Source organism: Astyanax mexicanus, chromosome 14 (assembly GCF_023375975.1).
Source record: "Astyanax mexicanus isolate ESR-SI-001 chromosome 14, AstMex3_surface, whole genome shotgun sequence".
Taxonomy (NCBI): domain Eukaryota; kingdom Metazoa; phylum Chordata; class Actinopteri; order Characiformes; family Acestrorhamphidae; genus Astyanax; species Astyanax mexicanus.
The window spans coordinates 26,674,064-26,701,516 of NC_064421.1; the positions used below are offsets into that span (position 1 = coordinate 26,674,064).

General features: G+C 40.2%; 1 protein-coding gene across 6 annotated transcripts in view; it reads left to right on the plus strand.

Moving 5' to 3' along the window:
* kidins220a (kinase D-interacting substrate 220a) overlaps nt 1-27,453 on the plus strand; it is a 131,615-nt gene that overhangs the window by 70,949 nt on the left and 33,213 nt on the right. For all 6 annotated transcript variants that reach the window (XM_022672832.2, XM_022672835.2, XM_022672836.2 and 3 more), the window contains exon 23: nt 25,893-26,071. In XM_022672832.2, coding sequence (XP_022528553.2) covers nt 25,893-26,071 — 179 coding nt within the window. The remainder of the gene's footprint in view (nt 1-25,892; nt 26,072-27,453) is intronic.

The window sequence follows — 27,453 nt, forward strand, 5'->3', positions numbered from 1 at the left end:
ATAGTGTCAATTAAAATGTGCCTTATTATCCAGTGTGTCTTTTGTATGAAAATACAGTACAGGCCAAAAGTTTGGACACACCTTCTATTGTTCAATGCGTTTTCTTTATTTTCATAACTATTTACATTGTAGATTTTCACTGAAGGCACCAAAACTACGAATGAACACATGTGGAGTTACAGTATGTACTTAACAAAAAAGGTGAAATAACTAAAAAATAAATAAAATTATATTCTAGTTTCTTCAAAATAGCCACCCTTGCTCTGATTACTGCTTTGCACACTCTTGGAATCATTCTCTCAATGAGCTTCAAGAGGTGGTCACCTGAAAATGTTTTCCAACAGTCTTGAAGGAAGGAGTTCCCAGAGGTGTTTAGCACTTGTTGGCCCCTTTGCCTTCTTCAATCTGCTGTCCAGCTCACCCCAAACCACAAATCTGGATTGGGTTCTGGTCCGGTGACTGTGGAGGCCAGGTCATTATTTTTTGTTAAGTACATAAAACTCCACATGTTTTCATTCATAGTTTTGATGCCTTTAGTGAGAATCTACAATGTAGATAGTCATGAAAATAAAGAAAATGCATTGAAAAAGAGAAGGTGATTCCAAACTTTTGACCTGATATTAGATACTTCACTGGATTCTTTTTTTCTGAGAGCTCACTGTATAGTGAATATATCTCATAGGTCTGGTACATTTCAGTTCAACCCAAAATAGTTCACTACAGCCGTGGACATCTGTGCTCACATTATTCCTGGTGTTCTGTCAGTGTCCTGCAGGTGCCAGTAGAGAATCTCTGTTGCTCTGGAATTCTCGGTGTGATTTATGAGCAGGTCAGGAACAGGCATTTCAGAGCGATGATGAAGTAACAAGCTTTGGACTCGCTGTTCAGCCAATCCAGCGCTTTCGACTGTCCACATATACTGACATTTATTAGACAGACACATTGTTCTTGGAGCGCAGTGTACATTAGAGAGCAGTGATGGAGAGTTCTGCTGCTGCTGGACGGTGTAGCGCTGATTTGGTCTTAATGGTGGAAATGCGTACTCCTCCGTTTTATGAGGGACATTGTTACGTGTGTGTAGTGAATGCAGTGGGTAATCGAGGTGGAATGAAGTCTGTGTTGTGTGTGTGTGTGTGTGTGTGAGAGAGAGAGAGAGATGAGTGGGAGTTGCTGTTGCTCAGTGTTTGGCCTTTAAAGGTTGCTCTCTGTCACACTGCACTAGAATTCTGCGACTCCCTGGGCTGTGGAAGTGTCAGAGCACCTCAGTGTCAGCATCTGCTCCCTTTTATACGGCCCTGATAAACTCTCTCCATGTCTTTATCTTTTGCTCTCTCTCTGTCTCTCTCTCTTTCTCTCTATATCCCTCGAAAACAGCAACAATATTCATAATTAAAAGAATACTTTTAATTTTTATAGTCAATAAGGCAGTACTGAAGAGGAAAGAATGGATGGAACTCACTGTCTTATTCTCTCTGTGTACTCTTTTTCTCAATTTTTTCATCTCTCTCACTAGGTAGATTTCTTGTCCATTTATTTTTAATATATTTTCAATACCATAGTCATTCAGACTATAAAGGAACACATAAGGAACCATGTCGTAAATGTAAAAATGATATGGGGTGCTGTTAACTCAATCAACTTATCCTGTGCAACAGAGGTAACTCTCAGCCCTAATGAGTGCCAGTTTCATCCGAACATTTTTTTTATTTTCTTTGCGACAACTTCACTTGAAATTTTTTGGGTTTATTTCTTAAAGTAAATTCTTTTCTTTACTTAGTTTAGTAGTTCTTGCCCTAATATGGATTCAAATATTACTCAAAAATGAACTGTATTCACCAACTATACCTCTTCACAACTTTACAACTGATGCTCTCAAACACAAATTAAGAGGTCAATAAATTCAAGTGAAAAAGTTCAGCACAGCTGTTAACTGAAAGACATTCCAGGTGACTCTATGTCATAAATGTGAAAAGAAGAAAATCCAGGCAAGATGTGAAAAGCTGTCATCTAAACACGAGGTGATATTTTGAAGAATCTAAAATATAAAACATATTCTGTTTTTTTTTTTTTTTTACTAAATGTTTCCTTGTGTTTCCAAACATGTTAATCTACAATGCAAACCACTTAATTTAAGGTGTGTCCAGACTTTTGACTGGTACTTTTTTTTAATATAGTGTAAATATATGATTTTATTGTTAACTTTTTTAAATGCTCTCAGTTTGTAGCACAGTAACTGCCCTAAAAGCACTAAGGCATCACTGTGTTAAAAGAGACAAGCATACTGAACTAGATTAAAGTTTCCTCTGCATCGTAAGGTTAACTCCAGCAGTGCACAAGTTCTCGCTCTTCTTCTTCACTTCACTTCTTCTTCCCCTCAGCCTGAGCCTGTCTGCTCATCTTTTCACCCTTTACAACACGCACACGTTTCATCAGCCGCTGAAGATAGAGGGCTGTATAGTCCAGCGTCTTTTTTTTCTCTCCTTGACGAAAGCTAAAAGAAGAGCTGACATGTTCTTCTCTTATCTGTGCCAGATCTGTCTGCTGATAACAAACTGTCAACTTTCTCTCGCTGCTCTCTTCTATTTTTTACCCCTTCTGTTTCCCTGACATGGTCACGTGATAAAGAAGCACACACACAACTGCTCTCCCCTCTCTCTCTCTCTCTCTCTCTCTCTCTCTCTCTTTATATCTCTCTCTCTCTTTCTCTTTCTTTGCATCTCTCTTTCTCTTCCTTTTTTACATTACAGTGTTGGATAAAACTGTATATCAATTGATTTGAACAGTAAAATGACCTCTGAAAATTTATCTTTCTACACCCATCACCCATCATAACACCACTGAAAATATAAAAAAATATATATTATCTTAATCTACAGTGGCATCTGTCAAAGCGTGGGTATATTAGGTGGTGAGTAAACAGTCAGTTCTGAAAGTGATATGTTAAATGCAATGCAGGCATATTGGGCCAGAATCGACTCTTTTAAGTTGAAATACTTCACTTTTTTTAGGAACTATAAATGCTGTTTAACTCAAGCACAAGCTGTGAGATCCTGTGAATTCCTGTGCAGAACTGCGTTGTGAAGCTCAAAGTGCAAACACAACAACAACAGCTTTCTGTGATCGAGGAACATCAAAACTGTTGAATTTATACAGCTCTGGAAAAAAAATAAGAGACCACATAAAAATGATGAGTTTCTTGGATTTTACCAAATTGAAAACCTCTGGAATATAATTAAGAGGAAGATGGATGATCGCAAGCCATCAAACCAAGCTGAACTGCTTGAATTTTTGCACCAGGAGTGGCAAAAAGTTATCCAAAAGCAGTGTGTAAGACTGGTGGAGGAGAACATGCCAAGATGCATAAAAACTGTGATTAAAAACCAGGGTTATTCCACCAAATATTGATTTCTGAACTCTTCAAACTTGAATATGAATATGAACTTGTTTCCTTTGCATTATTTGAAGTCTGAAAGCTCTGCATCTCTTTTGTTATTTCAGCCATTTCTCATTTTCTGCAAGTAAATGTTGTCAGTAGTTTATAGAATAAAACACTAATGTTCATTTTACTCAAACATATACCTATAAATAGCAAAATCAGAGAAACTGATTTAGAAACTGAAGTGGTCTCTTAATTTTTTTTCCAGAGCTGTATATTATATGATCAGCTTGCAGGATTGGCTAAATTGGCTTAAGAGAAATATTGATCACATATTTTGGCTAAATCACTATCAATAACCAAACTCTTAACAGAACTCTGTTTGAGCTCTTAATAGAACTTTAGTTTTGTTATTTTTCCGTCACTGGGTAGCTCAACATGCGTGCAACACTAACTGTAGGGATGCAACGATTAGTTGACATAATCAACAAAATCAACCCAAAAAATATGTCGACACGAAATTTCATTGTTGACATGTTGATAATGTGTGATGGAGCACAATATCTAAGGTTGCCACAGATGTTCACAGCACAGTACATTTTCATTTAAAAAAAAAGTTTGCAATCAAGACTTTTTGGCTGCATTGATAAATATAAAAGCAGCCAAAAAAAAAAAACCGCACTCCTCATTCTTTGGTGGGAAAACCACAAACCTGGCAACTCGGTTTACAGAGGCAATTTAAAAACGCAAGTCATACAAAAAAAAAACATAATATAAAAAAAATAAACTTAGTTAATGACAGTTACTTACACATTTCTCATTTATTTAAATAATTATCAATTTTTTTGATAAAAACACAATCAAATTCGAAGTAATATATACACATTCTGTTTATATTTACATCTCAATTGAAGACATTTAAGTAGAATTTCCTAAAAAAAAATAGCAACATCCAGCCTGTATTAATGTATCCTATAATATGCCCTAACATTTGTCAAGCTGTTAAGATGCAGTAAAACATGCATTGGATTGGGAGCCTCATCAATAGGAAACACAAATGAAGAGCTTTATAAAAATATTCTTGATTAATTGACAAATCAAAACGTCAGATTAGTTGACTATTAAAATAGCCATTACTTGCAGACCCAGATCTAACTGAGAATTCTAATATGTGAGGTTATGCTAACACTTGCTAACAGAGAATTCTCGGGAGTTAATCATAGTAATACTAGCAATGATAATCATGTTAATAACATCAGTTCTTTAAATTCTTTTGACATTAATAAAATTGCAATTTACAAGCAATTTGATAATGTAGTGGAGATAATGGAGGAATGCCTGCCTCTCTCTTTTGTCTCTTTTGTTTTCTCTGTCTTCCCCTCTCTTTTTGTAGAGGTAGAGTGACTCACATGGTCTTGTGGAACCTCTGTTGGCCCCTATTGGCTAAGTGTCCATTTCAGTAACTGCCCACCACACTCTCACACACTCTTCCTTTCCCCAACTGTCATCCTGCGGTCAGCTTCACATAGAAGATGCTGACCTACAAACGGCTCGTTCTGAAGCCCGAGACCCTCTTCCGCTTCCGTCTGATCTGCGGTGGTCTGCGTTTATTGCGATGGAGGCCCCCCAAGGCCTGTTAGCCTATCAGAGAGTGCATCGCTGGCTGAGCAGCGAAGGAGTGAGTCAGCGATTCATAGGTCAGCTGTCAGTCTGAATCGCACTCACAATGAGATTTCAGTGTGTTTGTGAGAGAGAGAGAGAGAGAGATAGAGAGAGAGAGAAGGAGAAAAAGAGAGATGGGGCTGATGGACGTATCATGATGGGCTCAGCAAGAGGACATACTGTGTGTGAGAGCATGTGGGTGTATTGCCTAGTTTAGCACACACACACATATATACAGATATAGAAATTGTACGTTCCAAGGAGTGAAATAAATTGCCTAAACCCCAGCCAACAGGCCCGTATTAGGCTTACATGGGTGGAACGTGGGCTAGGTGGCTTCCAGATGGGCATAATCTCATCTGAGTGGGTTTGTGCAAGTGTTGGTTGCACTCAGAGCTTCAGTTGTAGCACACCTTAATTCCACGGGGGTCAGATCTCGATCTAGGCTTCATGTCTAGTGAACAATCCAGAGAGGTCCAATGCTTAACCCCTTCTGTTCCCATCACTGATAATTTTTTATATTTTAATAAGCTTTTTTGGGTTTGAATAACTGCCTTTGCACAAATATGAACTTGAGTGACATCCCGTCCTTAATCCATAGTGTTTGCTGTATTTTTCACACTATAATGCGCACGTAAAATCCTTTAATTTTCCCAAAAATCGTCAATGCGCCTTAAAATCCGGTTTGCCTTATGTATGAATTTTCCAGTCAGGTTATAAGGAGCAGTAAAGCCACTTCCGCTGAAGTACAGCATTATACAGAAGTTTCAGTTTAGTTTTCCACCAGCACTGTGGCTGGAAAAGTATTAGCATTAGCCGCTAAATTTTAGCTCTTACGCTGCTCAGAGGTGAGAATTATCGGCCTGTATCCTGCTGCTAACCCTGGCTACACACTGCTGGAGAAATATTAGCACTAGCCGCTAACTGTGCTAAACGCTTGCACTTTCACTGAGTATTATCGGCTTGTAACCTGCTGCTAAGCCCGGCTACACACTGCTGGAGAAATATTAGCATTAGCCGCTAACTGTGCTAAGCGCTTGCTCTTTCACCGAATATTATCAACCTGTAACCTGCTGCTAACCCTGGCTAGCACTGCTGGAGAAGTATTAGCATTAGCCGCTAACCGCGCTAAGTGCTAGCTCATTTGCCGTTTAGAGGTGAGTACATGTTAAAACAAGCTACGTGGGACGAACCGTTAGTTGATATCGCCCTGGGTTACTGAAACACTCAAGGTTCCTCAGTGTAGCGCTGTCGGGCTAGCCTCAGTGGAAATCTGGAAATCTAAGCGTCCTGTAAATAAACAGAAGCACTTTACTCACCAAAATAAACACTTTAATAATAAAAATAAAGGCTCTAAATGATATAAATATTTTTTTTTTGGAATTTGGGAGAAATGTTATTCGTAGTTTATAGAATAAAACAACAGTGATTGTTTTACTCAAACATATACCTATAAATAGCAACATCAGATAAACTGATTCAGAAACTGAAGCAGTCTCTTCCAGAGCTGTATATCACATTATTTACAGTATCGGACAATACCCTTAATTTCCTGTAAAGATTATATCTTTTAATGTGACAGCCCCATAGAAATAAAACTCAGACCATGCACCCCACAGAAAGGTGGACACGGATCCATTGTTTAAAGGCTTTACTGCGGCTACAGCACACACAGAGCTCATGCACTGAGCTGTAATGCTGTCAACACGGCTGCCAGCACGGTTCCTCAGTGAAAGTGCACTCCTGTGCTGTGATGTATTGCAGTGTGTGTAGCTCTGTTATAAGTAAAGCTGTACAATAGAGTGCTGGCTCTTTTATTGCCCTCAGCATGGAAACAGCCCTCCTCGCTCACGGCGAGCCAGTCCTTTAATCTGCTGCAGAATGTGAATAATCTGTTAATAACATCAGCCTGTTTTATGATTAACACACAGACAGTACCAGCTAAACTAATCTTTCTTAGAAAGCGTGTGTGTGTGTGTGTAAAAAAGTGCGGTGGGTAGCTCAGGTCGATGTCCTCAGGAGACACCAGTTAAGTATGCACCTGCACACATTTTAAAATTTTAAATAATTCAGGTCTACAGTTTAAAATATACAAAAATAAAGCCACAGATCTATTATTAAACGTGTGTGTCATTTAAATAAATGAATTTTTCACTATAACTGAACCATCCCACATCATCCATCTTAATTATTCATTTTTATTCAATTTTTTACTGAAAAAAACATAAACCTCACCTGCCAGTGCTACGCTGAGGAACTCTGAGTGTTCCAGTAAACCAGGGCGATATTAGCTAGTGGTTTGTTCCACATAGCTTGTTTTAATACGGTAAACATGCAGACTACAGTCTGATGTACTGATAAAGAGCTAGCGCTTAGCTTTAGGTTAGTGGCTAATGCTAATGCTGCTTCAGTAGTGCTAGCCAGGGTTAGCGGCAGGCTACAGGCCGATAATACTCATCTCTGAACGACTAGCGCTTAGCATGGTTAGCGGCTAATGCTAAGACTACTAGAGAACTAACCTTAAACTCCTGTATAAAGCTGAACTTCAGTGGAGTGGCTTTACTGCTTCTTATAACCTGACTGGTAAAATTCATACATAAGACGCACTGATGATTTTTGGGAAAATTTAATGATTTTAAGTGTGCCTTATAGTGCAAAAAATATGGTATTACAATTGATATAATAATTAATATTTAATAATATTCTTTGATTGCCCCGCTTCTGTTAAAAAAAAAAAACGTACTCACTTGAAAAGGACATATAATGCCAAAAATTAAGCTTTGTACTTTCTATAGTTACACAAGTACAGATACAGTAATACAAGAACAGTACAATACTGAAACTTTAAGGGATAAATGTTACTTACTTACTTATTTACTTTTTCAAAGTGTGTTGCTTTCCATTTACTGCAAGTATAGTAAACCAGCACAAAGACACACACACACACAAACACACACTCTTATGATGGGCAGTGTGAGTGATTTATTCGTTCCACTGGGAAAACTACAAATTGAACCAGGGAGACCGAGCCAACTCTCCAGCGGTCGTAACATACTTAAACAAATTGAAAGGAAAACAAATGGAAAACATTTAGCAGAGCTCGTTGTTTATTGCTGTCAAAGGCTAATGTGCAAATCAAGACATGAACTGCCCCACATTTATTCTTCTGTTCTTCAAATTACATAACATGGCTGATTTTTTGCTGTTTGTTGCTCTATCTCATGTTATTGCATGCTCTTTCTCTCTCTCTCTCCCTCTAACCCACTCACACACAAACACACACACACACACACACTCTCTCTCTCTCTCTCTCTCTCTCTGTTCAGAGTTGCTTTATTTGTGTAACTTTATTAAATACGTGATTGCCACAGCTTTCGATGCGGAAACACAGAATTTTGCAGGATTGTAGGAAATATACTAAAATATGTTGCTTATGCTTTTTGGAGCAATACATATTACGATTTTTGTACAACCCCCTCTAAAGTGTCCAGAGGTTTATGGACGCTTTTGAATGGATTCCAATGGTGAAATCTTTCCGCTTTCCCAGGCGAGGGGGTAAAGGGGGAGAGGCAGCAGACAGAGGGGGAGAGGCAGCAGATAGAATGCAGATATTAACAGAATACTTGAGTTGAATACTTGAAAGTTGATTTGATTATTTTTTTATTTTATTCAATACAGTCCTTGATTTTTATGTACCTTTTATGATTTTTTGTATATCTTTTCATTTAAATGATTTGGCTTGGGTATGGATATAGTTCACTAGTTCACTCAGCAGTAAGGATTAGAGCATGTTAGTTTGGATACTAACAGTTTCCGAGATGAATTAATAGCTGATTTTTGATATCAGAATGATGTGACGTGTGCTTGATGTCTGAACATTACTTCAGTTATGAATGTCAGAAAAACAGCACCAGTGTATTTCTTTAATTTTTTTGCTCCTGAATTTTGAGATTTTGTCTGTGTTTAAAATCATAGGTTTCAAAAAAAAGCAATTTATTAAAATCAAACCAAATCAAATTTATTTGTATAGCGCTTTTTACAACTGATGTCACAAAGCAGCTTTACAGAAATGTAATCTCAGCACAGAGAATCAGGCAAAACATTAAACATAAAAGTACAGAATACAGAACCCCCAGTGAACTCGGAGGCAAGGAAAAACTTAGGAGGACCAAGACTCACATATAAGGGGGGACCATCCTACCACTGGTCAAATGGCTTTTAAATTAATTTTAAAAAGTCTTTATACATCCACAGGCTGATCGGTGGTGGATGATGGGGAAGGCTGACTTTAGAAACTTCCATCAGTCTAGCAGGAACATGGGGACATGAGAGCCTGAGGGTCCAACATCCATCAATATCAGGTCGGACAGGTGGAATTAGTTTTGACTGGAATTAGGATGAATCTCAGCAAATTGTGTGATCGATTAGTTATTTTCTTTGTCGTCGATAATCAACAAGCCTAGAAAGGAAATGTTATGTTTTTTTTTGACCATGAAAAGCTCCTAGTCCAATCGGATGCCCATATAAAGGGCGAGAGGAAGTGAGAGAGCGCGCTGGAGCGATGCTTCCGGCGGCTGGTGGCCGGGAGTTTTTTGCGAGCGGAGTCAGGTCCTCTGGGAGTTTATTTCTGGTGCTTTGCTCCGGTTTTAGCTTGTCGAGAGGTGTGGCCCGCCGAGCCGGTTCTGCTCCGACATCTGGTGTCCTGCTCGCTGCCAGCACGGCCTGACGGAACCTGAGCAGGCCAAGGACTGTGGCCAGACTGCACACCCCCCATCCCCCCCAAACTCCCGAACACACACACATACACACACCGGGCCGGCATGGCCTTCTAACATATGCTGTTCACCTCGTCCGTGCCCAAACTGCCGGGCTCCCTCGTTAATTAACCGCTAGGAGAGCTGCTGCGGCAACCTTTCACACACAGGAGAGAGAGTGCTGAAGCTCAGGAAAGAGCACACGCCCCCTCACCTTTCATCCACACCTCCCTCCCCTAGCTCCACACGGCTCCTCGTGCCCTGCGCCCCCTCAGTTGGAGTATTGTGCCCCTTCAGCTTCGTGTCCCTGTTTTGTCGTGCAAGGTACACTCTAAGCAAAACAGGCTGTGTAACATAATTATAACAATGGTAGAACCTTTTTTGGAGTTATAAAGAACCATTTTACAGGTTTTTAGCAAAGCTATGAAGACAAATGTATAAAACTTACGCCTTTACTAAAGAACCCTTGGAGAAACATTTTAATTTGTGTGAATTAGACTAAATAAGATAAAACTAGATTTTGTTTCACCTCAGTTTGAAAAAAAAAAGCTTTAATAATTTTCCACCAACTCGATAGAACTCCCCCCCTTTCACACGATGCTACCAGTACTTGGAGGATGAATGCTATAGTCTGATTAAGATGGTTGTAAGCATTTGGTTGTCTGCATTAAATCTATGTTGGATTGGTCATTATTATATATGGTCACTGAGGGATCGCAGATGCTTCATAAGCCCTCATCAGATATCTAGCAGTTTTGGTATCCGGACCTGTTGTCAAATAAATGCTGTGACTAGAAGTTAGTGCATCGACTACCTACATTCACTAAGAGTTTAAGAGATCAGGTGAACAGGTGGAGTTAGCTATTTTTTTCATACATTTCTCGGTTTTTGGAAGAAAATGGCATTGCATCAGTTAGAGCAGACAGATTCCTCTGTGATTCCTCCTTGTCTCATCTTGCTGATGAGACATGTAGAGTGCAAACCACAACCTTTAAAGATTCCTAATTGCAAGACAACAATTTGTCTCATATATTTTAAAGAGTAATACAATCCAAAGACTCTGAAAGTCAGTTTAGTGTGTACATAGCATAAGCATGCTATGGGAAAAACTATAATAGACATTCACACTGGCTAGCATCACAGCATTGGATTTGAAGCAAGGGGCAGCGGGAGACACTCTGTATTCCGCACTCCGTAGTTGTGTCCCAAGGCCTAGGCTGCGGCTGTGGTAAGATGCATTTCCTGGCCACCAAGGCATGAAGATGCATTGTTCCTGGCTCTTGATTAGACACGCATTTTTGTGTTGTGCAAAGGAAAAATAAGCTGCATCACAATAATTGGGTAAAAATGGCAGAAAATGAAGCTTCTGGAGCGCAGACATTGTGGTGACAGAGTCACATTATAAAAAACCTTAATAGATCAGTTTGAACATTCAGGGACTTTTAGAGAACAAACAGGAAGTAAATAAGACTGCAGTGGGGCTGGGGGGCTGGGGTTAAGCAAGCATCATATTGAAGTAAGTTTCCCTTTTTTACTGCCATTTTTTTTACGGCCTATTTTTTAATTGAATGTTAGAGCTGCAACGACTAGTCAACATAATCGACAACATCGGCTATACAAAAATTGTCTATGCAGAATTAAATTGTCGATGCATTGTTAATGTACAAATTGTAAATTAACGATGCGTCGTTTTAATCGTACAAATAGGCATGGCAAAAAGTATTTGTGACTAATCAAAAAAAATTAGTCAACCACTAAAATAGTCATTTGTTGTAGCCCTATTCAATGTATGACCCTAAGAAGGACAAAAGTCCACTCTGGGTTCAGTGGGCCCTGGTGAGCTGAGATCGGGATCTGCTTATACTGATGCCAGTCTTAGCGGGAAGAAACAAGCCCATTGGAGCTCCACAGCTTCTCACGAAATTCTTCATGATGTACGGCTTGCTCAGCTGTTAGGGTTTTGAGAGTTGCACTCTCTCTCTTTCTTTCTCTCTATACTCGGTCTCTCTCTTACTTGCTCACTTGTTGGTGCAATCTCCCATGCTGTGGATCTGGAACTAAATATATGTAATCGAACTTGAGCAATGAAGTTATCTGTTCGTTAGCACAGCAGTGTGCACTAGGTATCGAGGCCTCGTTGGTCAGTGTGATTATGAGTGCATTAGCATGTTATTGAGCCTGGTATTATTAATGGTATTCATGCATCCCTCTTTTTTATAAAGGCAGGACTTTTTTGGTAGTGTCCCCACAAAATCTTGTTAGACTGCTCCTGTCCTGTCTTTGTAGGACTGCTTGCCTTACTTAGAATCAAACTTTCAGCCTCCCAGTGATGAGGTTAGATGATAATGTATGTTCAGTAGCCCCTACTGACATGGACTTACTAAAGTCTTCTAACTTACTGTAACTATGGTGATTAATCCATTTTTTTTAAAACAACCATTACCGATAGATTCAGTAGTTTCAGAAGTCCAGTAAATCACCTCATCCCCTTGCCGAATTATTACTGCGGCCTCTCCTCTTCTCCTTCATCTGTGCAGTTCAGGCGGCTTGTCTCCTCCCCCGTCACACAATTCACAGCAAGCTCATTCACATTCACTCGTCGAACAATTGCTTCTCAGTGCTTTGCCCCAAATCCCGTCTTTAAAGCTGTTCTGCGGAAACTTTTTAACTAATGACACTTGAAATGAATACGTGCGAAGCAATCAGAGCTAATTAGAGAGACTCCTCTCACAAGTACAGAAACATTAAGATGACATACTGTTCATTCAGGATTACTTTAATTGGCCCAATTATTGTAATTTCGGTTGCAATTACGGGCGGAGATAAAAGCAGTTTTCTGAAGCACGTTTTGTTTGATTCCCTTTGTCCGCAGAGTCTAATAAGACTTTAAATATCACTTTTATTTTTATTTTTTTTAGAAAAAAAAGTCAATGGCGTTCTTTTTTTCCACACTTTTGAACTTTTATGCCCTTGAATGAGGGTATTTTTTTTCTCTCTCAGTGGCTTTGTGTGCCGTTTCTACATTTCCCTCACGTCGTGAGCTTGTCTCGAGCATCTCGCTTTGGTCCTAACAAGCTAGAGATGTTTTCTCCTCATTCCTCTCCTCCGAATGGAGGCTGCTGCTGTTGCGGCTGCCGCACGCCGGCGGAATCCTTCTGGAGCCATTCGGTGGAAGGAGTGAACTTGTAATTTAATAGCGCTGCCTTTATTTGCCAAGGCACCCCGAAGCCCTGTAAATGATTAGGCTGTTGAAAAACCCATCTATTTCCCAATAGAGGGGAGCACTATCTCTGATAGAGAGCGCTTTTATTGGGCACACTCAGAGTCCCGGGCTGGTGGAGTGACCTCCAGATGGATGAGATGAGCTGGAGAGTGGGAGAGGGAGCGAAAGAGAGAACGAACGTGCGAGAGGCGAACAGAGGGAGTGGATCTAACGCCACTCAAGGGCCGTGCTGTGAGCGAGGAATTGTTTTTCTGTGCTTTGCGGTTCCTATTGTCATACAAAGAATAGCTTTCACCTGCGCTCTTGAGTGTTTGCCTTGCGATATCGCAGGGATGACAGAAGAAATGAGTGTGCATTGCTTTGGCGTTGGGTCTAAGCTCGTTATCATTCGCACTAAAGTGTTCCTAGGGCCCACTAGAACATTTTACAGCTTTACAAGAAAGGAGATTTTGACATCAGTATCAGTATTAATACAGCAAAAAATACAATTTCTTCCTTTTTGTTTAAGCCTGATAGCTTTTTTGAGATGTACACCACAGAAAATTACGTTTTAGCAAGTGGAAACAATGTTAAATATTCGTCAGTTTAGCTTATATTTTGACAGTTTATTCTGTGTTTTGTAAGGTTTTTATTGACTGTAGGAACTTGTAAAATGATTAGGATGTGTCATCATATATTAAGGAAACATGCTACGTTTAAGTACTGTCATTTGTTGTCAGCAGTGCTTCAGCCAGTGTGTTTGTATTTGAATGGTTGTATGTCATAGTAATCTGTGTGGGTTTTACGGTCTGGAACTGCCCACTGCCATTCCCCAGTCTCATTTCCACACCCCAGTTTGCCAGGAATAGAACACAACAGCTCGCAAACAATGGGCTTCAGCCATGGTCGCGAGCAAGCAAACTATTATAAACTAGCAAAAGTAGTATTAGGATCTACACAATATGAAAAACATTGACATCTGTTTAAATAGTCTGTGTGCAAAAACAGAGTAAATGTCAAAAAGTCAAAAATGGCAAAGACTTTGACCAATGGAGATAGTATACAACCTAGAAGAACCGTGAAAATGGATGCCAAAGGGGTAAACTTTCTCCTTACCAGATAAGCACTAAGCTTTAGCTATGGGTAGCTAACCATAGCATGGCAATTTATCACAACCTCTAGCGTAGCTCTCATTCATACTTGTCATCACTTGCCACTTTGTCCTTAGTCTGGCAACCAGTGTGAGCTTCACGTCCACGTTATCAAGGCAGCTAGTATTTAAAATGATTTAAATTATGCTGGTCAATGTTGTTACATTGTTTTGCCACAACAAGCTTGACGTATAGTTTGACAGAAATATATGTCAGAAACCGTAAATTTATCTGAAAGCTACTTGAGTAGTAGCTCCAACCCCAGAGTGTGTTTTCAGAGCAATGGGCTTTCTCAGGTAATTGGACCAGGGGTGCATCAAGTAAAAACAGTAAAACTTGTCATCACTTGCCACTGTGTGTCAATCTGGCAACCGTCTGGGGAGTGTTTTTATGTCTGCAAATTGAAAGCAGTATAATTCTTAAGTGAGAAATGAACAAAATATTCTATTAAAATGTTTTCATTGTGTTTCTGGTACCATCCCTTCAACATCAAATGTGTTCTTTCTTTAAAAAGGTGTCTGAGAGTGGTCTGGTAGGTTTTGCGGACATTGTTTTGCTCACGTCACGTCTTTGTAAAATAACGTCATATGCATAGTCTCTAAACAAGGACTTCAGCTGTGGCAGCTACTAATGTTGCTGATAGAAGAGCTACTGCAAACATAGGTAGGTTTTGCGGGGTGGGGGGGGGGGGGTGGATATGGGGGTTGGGGGATATGTTTCATCAGTGTCCTGTTATTACTTTAACCCTACATACAATGCATATAAAATTTTAATCATAGTCACATCACATGTAGTTGTGTAGTGCTTTTTTTTATAACTGATGTTTCAATTAGGAATATAGCTTGAAACAAGCACAATGATATTGAAGTCAAATGAAAATGACAATTAAACTTGGAATAGTCTTATAAGGACCATAAAATGAGCAATATTAGAGACATTGACTCCATTAAGACCATTTTACTTGCTCATAAAAATGGTATAATTTCTCTGCGGTCCTTGTCTCTTTGGCATTACCGCACTCCATTGTGAGTGAAGTAAAGGTTGTGGCAGTATAAATAGCTCTGCAGGACTGTGAAAGGTCAGCGATGACCTTTTGAAAAGCCACAGAGGCTCATCACCATGTCTCACATCCCACGACTGGAAGACCTCTGGGGGACAGATAGGTAATGTATGACCTGCCTCGGTCAAGCTTAGGGACATGCTATTGAAAAAAGAACAAAAAAAGAGAATGACAGTGGAAAAAATGCCTAAAATAACACTATGCAGTTCTTATTAAATATCGGCTTATATGAGCTTAAAGATTTCAGAATGACCATACATATAATGCATATGAAAAACTCAAATCAATCAAATTGCATCAATACAGTAATAAGCAGTGGTGTCAATCAATAAAAAAACAAATACCAGCTTAATCACAGTCATTTTCTGTGATTAATCAATTTTAATAATGGATGATATAGATGTTCTTCTGTGTGTTCTTTAAACTGGTCCAGCCAAAAGTAACCTACTATGTAATCTTAATGCAACCTTGGGTCCCCCTGGTTGTACCCTTGAGACGTATTACTTTTTAGAGAGTGAAAATAGCCCATTCCACCTTAAATAGTCCAAGTAGCCCAACTGCTGGGACTGTTTTGGAGGGCCGGTCCAAAAGTTTCCCCTCAATTTGGATCAGTGTTCATTTTTATTTTGTTAAAATACAGCAATTATAGTTTTAATAAGCTATTATTGGTAAGAGTACGTCTTCGCATAAAAACCAGCATTAAATCCACTTAACACTTGTAGCCTAGTTGTGTCATTTGCAGTTTTCAGTACTTTTTTCTTGTTTAGTGTTTTTTGGGCTTCAACAAATACAGTAAAGTATGGGTCAGTTGCTGAAGTAGATATGTTTAGGGCTGGGTATAGAAAGGCAAAGGCCTAAATGTGGCTCCTGGGCTGTAAAATGTCCAGATCTGATCCTAGTGCTACCGTAAGTAGCCCAGTTTGCAACATGCATAAAAGAGTTTGAGTTAGTTTTGAGTTGAAGAGGCCTGATAATGGTATGGATGTGGCATTCGAGTTGTTGAGACCAGTGTTACATGTACCAGAAATACACCATAGAATGCATTACCACGCTCAACGGACAGTACAGTAGGGGTGATAATAACCGTGGCTGACTGTATCTGGCAAGAATTGTCCATACAACAGGCTAGCGACTCTGGCTAGAATAGCACCCACATTAAATTGAGGACATAATGAGATATACATAATCTCTCAGTGTATACTTGTCCTACTATTATGTCACTATTATTGACAATTGCATCAATAGTGAAACATGGTTTAATTTAAAAGAAAAGTGGTCTAGTTTTGTTGTGTCCAGCTGAACTTCTCCAGCTGAATCCGTGGAGAAGTTCTTCACATGACACTGTGCCTTGATGCGCAGCGTCAGCACCGTAGCCATAAACATGCTTGTTCTGCCCGCTTGATTGAGCGCTTGGCAGCTCCTCGCCCCGGGGAGTGTTGATGGACTCCTGCAGCTTCAGCATGGCAGCCTCTGCCCCCAGTCCTGCCCCTCCCAGAGTGCCGCTGACCACCGCCAGCTGCCTGTCCTGCGTCATCCAGCCGCCGTTGCTCTTTTCGCTGGGGGAACATTGATTCTCTTTATTCTCAGAAAAATAAACGTGTGTTGGCGTGGCGTTTCCGCATGTCTGGGCCTTCTGTGGAAATAGGCTCACTGCGACTGTCCCCATTCAAGCTGTCCTCACTCTCGAAGCTCTTGGACTTTAGCCTGTGGTGAGTCGAGTGGTGCGTGGAGTTGCGCATCAAGAGGCGAGCTGGGGGGGTCAGGGAAGAGTGGGAGAGTTCTGTTGCTTCCTGTCAGCTGCTGTTGTGTGGGAGTAAAATGAGGAAAAGGAGGAAGAAAAGGAGGCTCAGTTACTGTAGTGTCAGGGATCGATTAGCATTCGGAGAAACCCAGGCCAGTGATGAGAATGATGAGAAACCTCCCAAGCAGTTGCAGAGCAGCTGATGTTTAAAGGCAGCCACACCGCAGCACGACTTCAATGAATCAGTGGCGGCATTATGCCAAGCGACTGCAGGATTCCCGGTGCGCTTTTTATCTCTGTCCCGGCTTTTTTTAGAAGAAGGGAAACTAAATTTGAATGTTTTCCGCCTCGGCACAACTCGGCCCGAGCTCCGTTTCCCTCGATCCCAGCACTCCCATGGAAGATGACTGATAGAGCTTTTGTTTGTTCGCATATCTTCCTCAAAGCAAAGAGGCATGGATGTCGAAACAACAAATCGCTTAATGTTGCGCCAACTTTTTCTTTCCGCATAGACTCAAAAAAGGCTATATCTTTTTGAAGTGGATGAGTCCCATCGGTGCGAGCTGATATATAAATAGTCCTCGGCGTGCTTCTTCAGTACAAGTGAACACTGAGACATTTGTCTCCAACAATACAGACAATGCGGCAGCAGCTTTGCGCTTTGACTAAAGGCGACGCGCACAATACTGCAGTATGTAGCCTTTCCTAATCCAGTCTGCGAAAACAAGCTTGCAGGAAGAGAAAAGAGGACCAACACACGCTGCATCTGCGAAGAGGGGGAAGATGGCTTGCTATGAGTAAGCGCCCATATGTCCTCAGTGGCTGACCAACAGATGCCCCCCCCTCCCCTTCCCTTCTTCTCCGCCGCTATGCCGGCCTGTCTGCAGTCACTTCAGACCGTTGGAATGAGAGTATCACCATGGCGTGTTTCTGGACTCCAGGCCCGGCTCCGTTTTGGTCTGGGTGTTGTGCTTGGATGCAGCCTGTGTTGGGGTGTTTTGCTCGCTCTCCACTCCTTGCCAGATTAAATAGAAGGGCCTTCTCAGAGCCCAGTGCTGTTCAACAGTCTGTACAGTGTGTGTGTGTCTCTTGTGTGTTTATGTATTTGTACTCCATAAACAAACTGTTGACACTTGTCTCCATTTCGAGAGCATTCATAACAGACCTATCATACTTGTACTAGCTAAAGCTACATAGCTGGAGTGAACTAAAACATCGGAGTAACTCAAATCTGTCGTCGTCCGTGTAGGCGGCAGACCCAAGAAAAATAGCCATAAAGCTGCGGTTTACACAGTAGGTGAACGTAATGTACTGGTGATCTGTGTTTAAACAGTCGTCGAATGAGGAAGCTCTTGTTGTTCTGTTTATGAAAACGTCATCAATGTACACTCATTCGTTTGCGGTGTTTAGTTACATCTTAATAAGCGTTTGTTGAACTGAATGTTGAGTAGATATTTTAGTCTTTTTCTCCTCACCCTATTTAAAGTTGTTCCTTGCCTTTTTTGACCTCTTGTTTTCAGTTTTTAGTCATTTGTAGAGGAAAAGCACTTTTTGAGATTTGAGTTTGAGCATGGGTGACCACTGATTGAATGTTAAACAGTGGCTGAAGTCAAGGACAGTATAGACAGTGTCAGTGACCAAAATGTCTGATCCCTACTCGCTCGTTAGTATTGCAGTAAATAGGGAGAGAGTTCTTAGTTTACTAACTAACAGTAGAAACAAAAGGAATTCAGACATTTCTTCAACATTGGCATGCACCAGAACTGGTCACATAAACACATGTGATTGTTGGAGCTGTTTTTAGAGCTTTATACGCAAAAAGTGTTCTGGGTTTGAATAAAACTTGATTTGTTCATGGAATAATGTTTGACCGTAATCTAGAAAGAATACTAGAAAGTAATCTAGAAAGATAAGCCCTCTTTAAATGAGAGACATGAGAATATATATAAAAATTCATTGGGTTCTGTGGCTCATAACTTATTATTATTGTCATCCCTGCCTTATGTGTTCAAACTTCACCTCATGTAATGATCCATGGTGTTTATTATAGATCACCAGTAGCCAATGTAAGTAGTAATGCCCTAAAAATAAATAGGGATCAATTTTGGTCAAAGCCAATGTATGTTTCAATTTTTAAAACATTGTAGAAACACATTTTGATATTCTTAATACTCCAAAGGATGTGATGACTGACAGTGCACAAAGCTTTGAGACATGTGATTGTATAAGATTCCACAGATCTTTAGGTTTTAATATCTATAAACAAGTTACTAGCCCACTATATAGTATACTATTAAATAAACAATGGCGCTACACTACCCTAGCTCTGTCTCCTCAGAGAGGAGCTCTGGCTCTGGCACCTCTGGCTTTCTCTTGCAGCACAATAAGACTCATGCTCTGCAGGATGCGAGATATATGTCCCCCAGCTCTACACAGACTTATGCTCTGCCCACAAGGTTAGGATCAGGCCCAGTAAACCCCTGGCGGCTCTCCCTCAAGGTTTTAGCCTGGTTTGATCTATTCAACTTGTCTTCTGACTTCTCTGAGTAAAGTTACAGTACGTGCTGGTCATGTTGTAGTCAAAACCACAGCTTATTGCTTTGCCATGACAAATAAAACTATGGCTACGTTCACATTACAAGCCACATTGCTCGAATCTGATTTTTTGCTCAGATCGGATAGATTTAGCAATCTTGACGGTTTACATTCACAAATGTAAGTGAGCTGTATATGTGTGTGATTTGAACAAATCACATGCGCATATTGATACTCGTATAAACGCTGCCTTCTTCGCAACAAAAACAACAAAAAGCGTCATATTTGAGAGACAACTCGTAGCTTCATAAAGGGAAATGGATGCGTTTGTTAATAGATCATATGTGGAGCATCTTTTGCTGGAGTGGAGAGTAAAAAGCTGGTCTGAAGTACATGCTCAGGTCGAGGAGGTGAAAAAAGGCAGAGCGGTTTGCTTTTGCTAGATATGTGGGTATGAGACAAAGATGCATGAATTTCAATTTGACCGTTCACATTCATGTCACATGTCCATGGATCAGATATGTATCTGATTTAGGACCGCATATGAAAGTGACTCAAATCTGATTTGAAAAACTCGGATTTGGGACAAGGGACAAGATTGGCAGTCCTGAATTGCGGTTAAATGACTCCTATGTCTAAAATTTTATGAAAACAGGAACGTTATTACAAAAGGAGGTGGAGTAAACTAATTAGTACCAGGACTTCAGAGATTTTCACTGACTTCATGCTCTTGCATCAATCAAGATTCTGAAACCTCAAGCCCACCCTATGTTCTGTAGTTAACATACATTAACTTGCTTACCTCCCCAGTCAAAACGGTAGCCCTAGGATAGAACATAGGTAAATAGGACTTTACACACTTAAAATAAGAGATCACTTAAAAATTATTTTATTAATTGATTTTACCAAATTGAAAACCTCTTGAGTATAATCAAGAGGAAGATGGATGATCACAAGCCATCAAACCAAACTGAACTTAGGGATGGGAATTGATAAGATTTTTCCGATTCCGATTCCCTTATCGATTCTGTGAAACGATTCGATTCCTTATCGATTCTCTTATCGATTCCAATTTGGGGAAAAAAGGAGAGCAAACAGTTTCATAAGCACCAACTTTGTTTACTTAAATATCATACGACCTTACAAACTCAACAACAAGGTCAACATGTCCACAACAATGTGCAACTGGCAATATGGAAATGTAGCAAATACTCTCTAATAATGTTGTGTGCGCAGATGTTTGTGCATATTTGATGTATTCCCTCCCGGCGATGTTATAAAAAATTTACAATGGTTGCAAAACGCCCTGTTGCCATCCTTGTGTAGTGTGAAATGAAGCCAAACTTTCGAGCGTTTTAACCTAGTGGACGCCATTGAAAAGACGTGCTTACTGAATCATGCGTAACTTGCGTTACATGCGTAACTTGCGTAACATGCGTAACTTGCGTAACTTGCGTAACTTGCGTAACATGCGTAACTTGCGTGATCGTGCTGTCTGGAATCGATAAGAGAATCACTAAGCAAGGTGCCAAATGATTCCGTGGAATCGAAACACACAGAATCGATTCTCAACAGGAATCGATTCTCGATTCCCAAGCCTAGCTGAGCTGCTTGAATTTTTGCACCAGGAGTAGCATAAAGTTATCCAAAAGAAGTGTGTAAGACTGCATGAAAACTGATTAAAAACCAGGGTTATTATTCCACCAAATATTGATTTCTGAACTTTAAAACTTTATTAATATGATTGATTTCTTTGATTTCTTGATTTTTTTGCATTATTTGAGGTCTGAAAGCTCTAGTTCTTTTTTGTTATTTCAGCTATTTCTCATTTTCTGCAAGTAAATGCTCTAAATGACAATTGTTTTATTTGGAATTTAGAAGAAATATAAATAGCAAAATCAGAGAAATTGATTCAGAAAATAAAGTGGCCTCTTAATTTTTCCAGAGCTTTATATACCATGGATTCTCCATACAACTGCCACACCTTACACCTAAATTCGAACTAGCATGGAAATGCTTTGCTTTATTTATCAGATCTTCCTTTTAAGGTATTGTTTTTTCTTTTGGAAGCAATGGACAGCGATGCAGATTGCAGAGTGTAGACCATTCATTACCTTCGAGTCAAGTTCGAAGGTCCCCTTCTGCTTTCTGTCTGCAACAGAATGTGAATAAGGGATGATTCATTGTCCAAATGTAGGACGTATGCACACGCGGGCTCATGCTGGAAGATCTGGCATATATTTAACCATGAGTCGTAAAAAGCACTTCCTTAAAAACAGACTGGTCACTGTGTAGACATACTGGTGAGTGGAGCAATGTGATTTCCGTGTGTGCGTGTGTGTGTGTGTGTGTCTTGTGACAGAGAAAGGCCTCTTGAGAGTGTCTTGTCACTGGCTCCTGTTTGTCCATGAGTGAACATATACACACCACACACAGTCTTTTTCTCTCTCTCTCACACACACACACACACACACACACACACATACACACAAATAAACAAGCCCAGCTGGACCTCGGAAGCGGCACAAGCCGCCCAGTGCTGCTTAATCCAGTGCGTGGGAAATTAACCAAGTCCCGTTCCCTTACACACCGCATCCCATCAGCTCCGTCCATGTGCCCCCTGCGCTGTCCATGTGCAAATTTGTTTGTAAATAAAGAATCCAGTTCACTGTCTCACTGTGGGTGTGTGTATGTGTGTGTGTCTCCGCTACATAACCATTATTCCTAGCGTTCTGTCCTTCAGCCCCCTCCTGTGGGATACAGCCCACCTCCACCTAATGGCCATCATGTGGAAGGTCAGCTGACCGCTCCCGCAGCATCCACCGCTGACCTGCTGACTCCGAGGCTCGCTCCAGCACAGTGCGGGTCTTTGTCCAGTGTGTGCAACATCTGTTCTCACACCCAGCACCACACACTCACCCACACGCACACACGCGCTCTCCACAGCCGGTGTAAGCCAGTGTAAGCGTGAGCCGCAGAGGTCAGCGGAGAAAGAGATTAGAGGGGCTGCTATGGGGACGTCTCCTCCATCAGCTAAACTAATGCAAGTAGCATTAAGTAACAGTAAAAGCATCGAAGGGCAGTTCTAATTACACATTTATAACCTCAATCAAATATTGCCTACATTACAGATATAAATCTCAATTTGTGGAAAATAATGCCATCTGAATTTAGGCTAGGGATACATAAAAGACCGTTTGAGCATCGTCATAAAAAAATGGCAAAGTGCACAAGTGCAATAGTCACATCGCATGACATGCAAATTTCGCACCATACGTTTTTTGCAATGTGGGGAGCACAGACAGAATAAAAAAAAAATCTATTACAAAATCTGAACAAGAAGAAAGAAATTTTGAATGTATTTGGAGAAAAAAAATAAAAAATCCGCTCTTGTAGGATTCTGCGGTTGCTTCTAACTAGCATCTAGAACAGGGTTCAGCAATTAAGTTTGGCCGTGGGCCAGATATTTTCCAAGCCTTTACGTGACGTGTTTTGGAAAATGAAGTGTAATTGGGAATTGAGATGGAGTGCTACAGACTAGTAGCTCTCCAGCCCAGAGGGTTGTTGAACCCAATTGCAGAACAGTGGATCTCAAAGCAGGTAAACCCATGAAAAAAGGGGAAAAAAAGGAAATAAACAAACACACCGCTCCTCACGCGGCATCGAACCTGTAAACTTGTGTTTGGACCATTTTAATTTTTGATGACGTATCTACCAAAGACAGATCTTTAGTACATGGAGTGCATTATGATTTCTTCTTATTATATTAAAACATATTGAATGGTTGATGCCTGGAAAATCTGGTGAAAATAATTTTTAATATTGCAAATTATATTGCAGAAAAACAAAATATCAGAATATCAAAATATCACTTATTTTACAATTAAACGGATAATCTCTTAGCGAGGTGATCCACCCATCTCAAGCTCTTGGTGTGGTTTAGTATTCCCTGATGTGGTTTACATTCTTTGCCTGCATCGAGTCATCACAGAGTTGAGCACTTGTCTGTGTCACTGCGACGCATAGTTACATTTCTGGGGAGGTTCAAAACAGGGTATGGTGTATTGTACACATATTATCTGCCTTGGTTTAATAGTTCCTAGTGTGGTCTAGTAGTTCCTTGTGTGGTTTAGTAGTTCCGGTCATTGTTTCGTAGTTCTTGGTTTTGGTTTATTGATTCCTGGCTTAATTTGGTAGTGTCTACCATGGTCTTGTACTTCCTGGCAAATATCTGGAGCTCTTGGTTTGGTTAAGTAGTTCATGCTGTAGTTTAGTAGTTCCTGCCATGGGTTAGCAGTTCCTTGTGTGGTTTACTAGTTCCTACTAATGTTAAGTAGTTCCTGCTAATGTTAAATAGTTTCTGGTGTAGTTTATTAGTTCCTGGTGTGGTTTAGTAGTTCCTGCTAATGTTAAGTAGTTTCTGGTGCGGTTTAGTAGTTTCTTGTGTGGTTTAGTAGTTCCTGCCAATGTTAAGTAGTTCATGCTAATGTTAAGTAGTTCCTGCTAATGTTAAGTAGTTTCTGGTGCGGTTTAGTAGTTCCTTGTGTGGCTTAGTAGTTCCTGCTAATGTTAAGTAGTTTCTGGTGCGGTTTAGTAGTCCCTTGTGTGGTTTAGTAGTTCCTGCTAATGTTAAGTAGTTTCTGGTGTGGTTTAGTAGTTCCTTGTGTGGCTTAGTAGTTCCTGCTAATGTTAAGTAGTTTCTGGTGCGGTTTAGTAGTTCCTTGTGTGGCTTAGTAGTTCCTGCTAATGTTAAGTAGTTTCTGGTGCGGTTTAGTAGTCCCTTGTGTGGTTTAGTAGTTCCTGCTAATGTTAAGTAGTTTCTGGTGTGGTTTAATAGTCCCTTGTGTGGTTTAGTAGTTCCTGCTAATGTTAAGTAGTTTCTGGTGTGGTTTAGTAGTCCCTTGTGTGGTTTAGTAGTTCCTGCTAATGTTAAGTAGTTTCTGGTGTGGTTTAATAGTCCCTTGTGTGGTTTAGTAGTTCCTGCTAATGTTAAGTAGTTTCTGGTGTGGTTTAGTAGTCCCTTGTGTGGTTTAGTAGTTCCTGCTAATGTTAAGTAGTTTCTGGTGTGGTTTAGTGGTTCCTTGTGTAGTTTAGAAGTCCCTTATGTGGTTTAGTAGTTCCTGCTATAGATTAGTAGTTTCTGCTGAGATTTTGTAGTTTCTGCCATGGTTTAGTAGTTTATTGTGTGATACAGTATTTTACAGTGTGGTTTGGAAGAATCTGATTTGATTTACAAGTTCTTGGTAAGTTTTAGGACTATACGGCTGTAGGTTTAGTGTTCCACCAAGTCTTAATAATACAGATGTTCTACTTTTGTACATTTCTCAGGCTCAGTTGACACATTTGTTTGTTGTTTCAACGTATACAGAAATTTCTAAGCAAGTAAGACACCCTTAGAGTCACTGCGTTCTCCAGTAGCTCTCTGCAGGTGCTTATAAGGCACCTTCAGGCCTCGTGATGTCCTCCCTGTTTGTTTACTCCAGCCTCCTCTTCAGCTGTGCGCTGCGTCCACTGAGCTTCATTGTGTCAACAGTCGTCGTCCCCCTCCCCAAACGGAGCCAATTTCACCCCTTCAAATCGGATTACTTAAACCAGCGTCGTGAAATCATGCCAAGTGGTGAGCTCATGCTACGCACGGTACAGTCCGGACTCATTAGTAAGAAAAAAGGACAGCCTGTGCCTCTGGACTGGCTGATAAGAAGATGGGGAAATACCATCACGGCTAGCACTCCCAGTACAAAGAGGGAGATAGATAGAGTGAGAGAGAGAGATGGAGAGATAGCGGAAAAAATATGGCGTGCCCCAAATCTCTGCGTTCAGCAGAAACGAATCTTGAGATGTATCTGATAACTACCACGCCTAGCAAGACAAATCGTTTCCCTCAACAAACTGTCTTGAGCTGTTTGATACTGATGTCCGCTGTGCTACAAGCTGCAGCTAACGGTTGTATTTGAACAGGAGTGCACATTTTACCACACTGAAACAAATTGACCAAGATTGATAGCTCTGAACGGCAAAAGAGCTAGCGCTTAGTGCGGTTTGTGGGTAATGCTAATACTGCTCCAGCAGTGCTAGCTGGGGTTTGCAGCAGGCTACAGGCAGATAATACTCACCTCTGAATGGCGAAGGAGTTAGTATAACTGAAGTGTAACACTGCACTTCAGCAGAGTGGCTTTACTGCTTCGTACAACCTGATTGTTAAAATTCATGCATAAGGCTCACCACATTATAAGGTGCATTGACGATTTTGGGGAAAATTAAAGGATTTTAGGTGCGTCTTTTAAATAAAATAAAAATACGGTAGAAAAAGGGCTATTGCAAGGCCTAAAAAACATCAATCCAAACATTAAACTGATTTTTTCAAATTCTGTTATACTGCCATTAATCAACACCTTGATCGTTTTGTCTCAGGATTTCCAAGAACATTCCAACCACCAAAGACGTGGAGCCCCTCCTGGAGATTGATGGAGACATCCGCAGCTTTGAGGTGTTCCTGTCTTCTAGAACCCCCGTGCTCACCGCCCATGATGTAGAGATGTTCCTGCCCTGCACCGTCAACCTGGACCCCAAACTCCGTGAGATCATTGCAGGTACTTGTGTGCAGACACAAATACACAGCACTATTAATATTTAATTACAAAGTGATGTGAGATAAATTGCTCCTTTATATAAAGCGGCATTATGTGAGATTTTGTTTTTGCTCCATGACTCCCCCTATAGCTGGGAATATAATTCACTTTTAAACCACAGCAGTAAATACAACTTGTTCTTTGAGCACCCCTCCATGGACAAGTATAAATGTGCTTATGTTGGTAAGTTGGTTTACCCATATCAGGATTAATTGACAAGGGGATAGTATATGAGCACACACTGTAGTGAAAATAGTTACAGAATTAAAAAAATGAAGAATTAACAGAATTTAAAATTAATGAACAAAAGAAAAATAGCCAGCAGTTAAAGGTTCTGATTGTCAGTTCTCATTCATTTTTGACATTTCACTCAGCCAAATCTGAAGTTAAAGAAGCAAGTGGACTTATTAATATTACAGGCATTTACACCAAGTTACATAGTGCAGTAGCAGTAGTTTTCTTTCGCAGAGTGGCAACTGTTCTCGATAGATAGATAGATAGATAGATAGATAGATAGATAGATAGATAGATAGATAGATAGATAGATAGATAGATAGATAGATAGATAGATAGATAGATAGATAGATAGATACATACATACATACATACATACATACATACTTCATTGATCCCAGAGAGAAAATATCTTGTTTGTTCATTACAGTCAATGTGGCATCAGAATAATTTTTGAGAAGTTTTTGTGCAGCTTTACCAGAGTTACATAGTGCAGTAGCAGTAGTGTTCTTTTACAGAGTGGCAATAGTTCTATCCTGTAGTAATTTTCTCTTTTATGTGGATCCTCTGTGATTTTATTCACATCCGGAACGACCATGTACGTGTTTTTCTCAGACATCCTCTGAGAAAACTACAGGCTGAATTGCCTACTGTTTTTCGCTGAACTCCGTGGTCCTCCGGTAATTTTAGTCTGGACGCACAAACTTATAGATAGATAGATACTTTATTGATCCAAGAGGGGAAAACATATTTTTTGTTTATTACAGTCAGTGTGGCATCAAAATAATAATTATTGAAAAGTCGTGCAGCTTCACCAGAGTTACATAGTGCAGTAGCAGTAGTGTTCTTTCACAGATTGGCCATGACAGAGGCACTATTCTCCATAGATAGACAGATCAAAAATAATCAAAATAATTCTGAAGCTGTTGTTTTAAGGTTAAAAAAATGATATAATGATATAATGTTGATTTTTACATACCAGATCAGAGACCTTTACCTTCAGTGACCCTCCGTATTGAGTGTGCTCATGAGGTGATTTAAGGGCTCAGGCCATACACTGTAAAGGATTCCTTCCTTCAGCTCTGAGTGCGAAACAAGGGCACTATTAT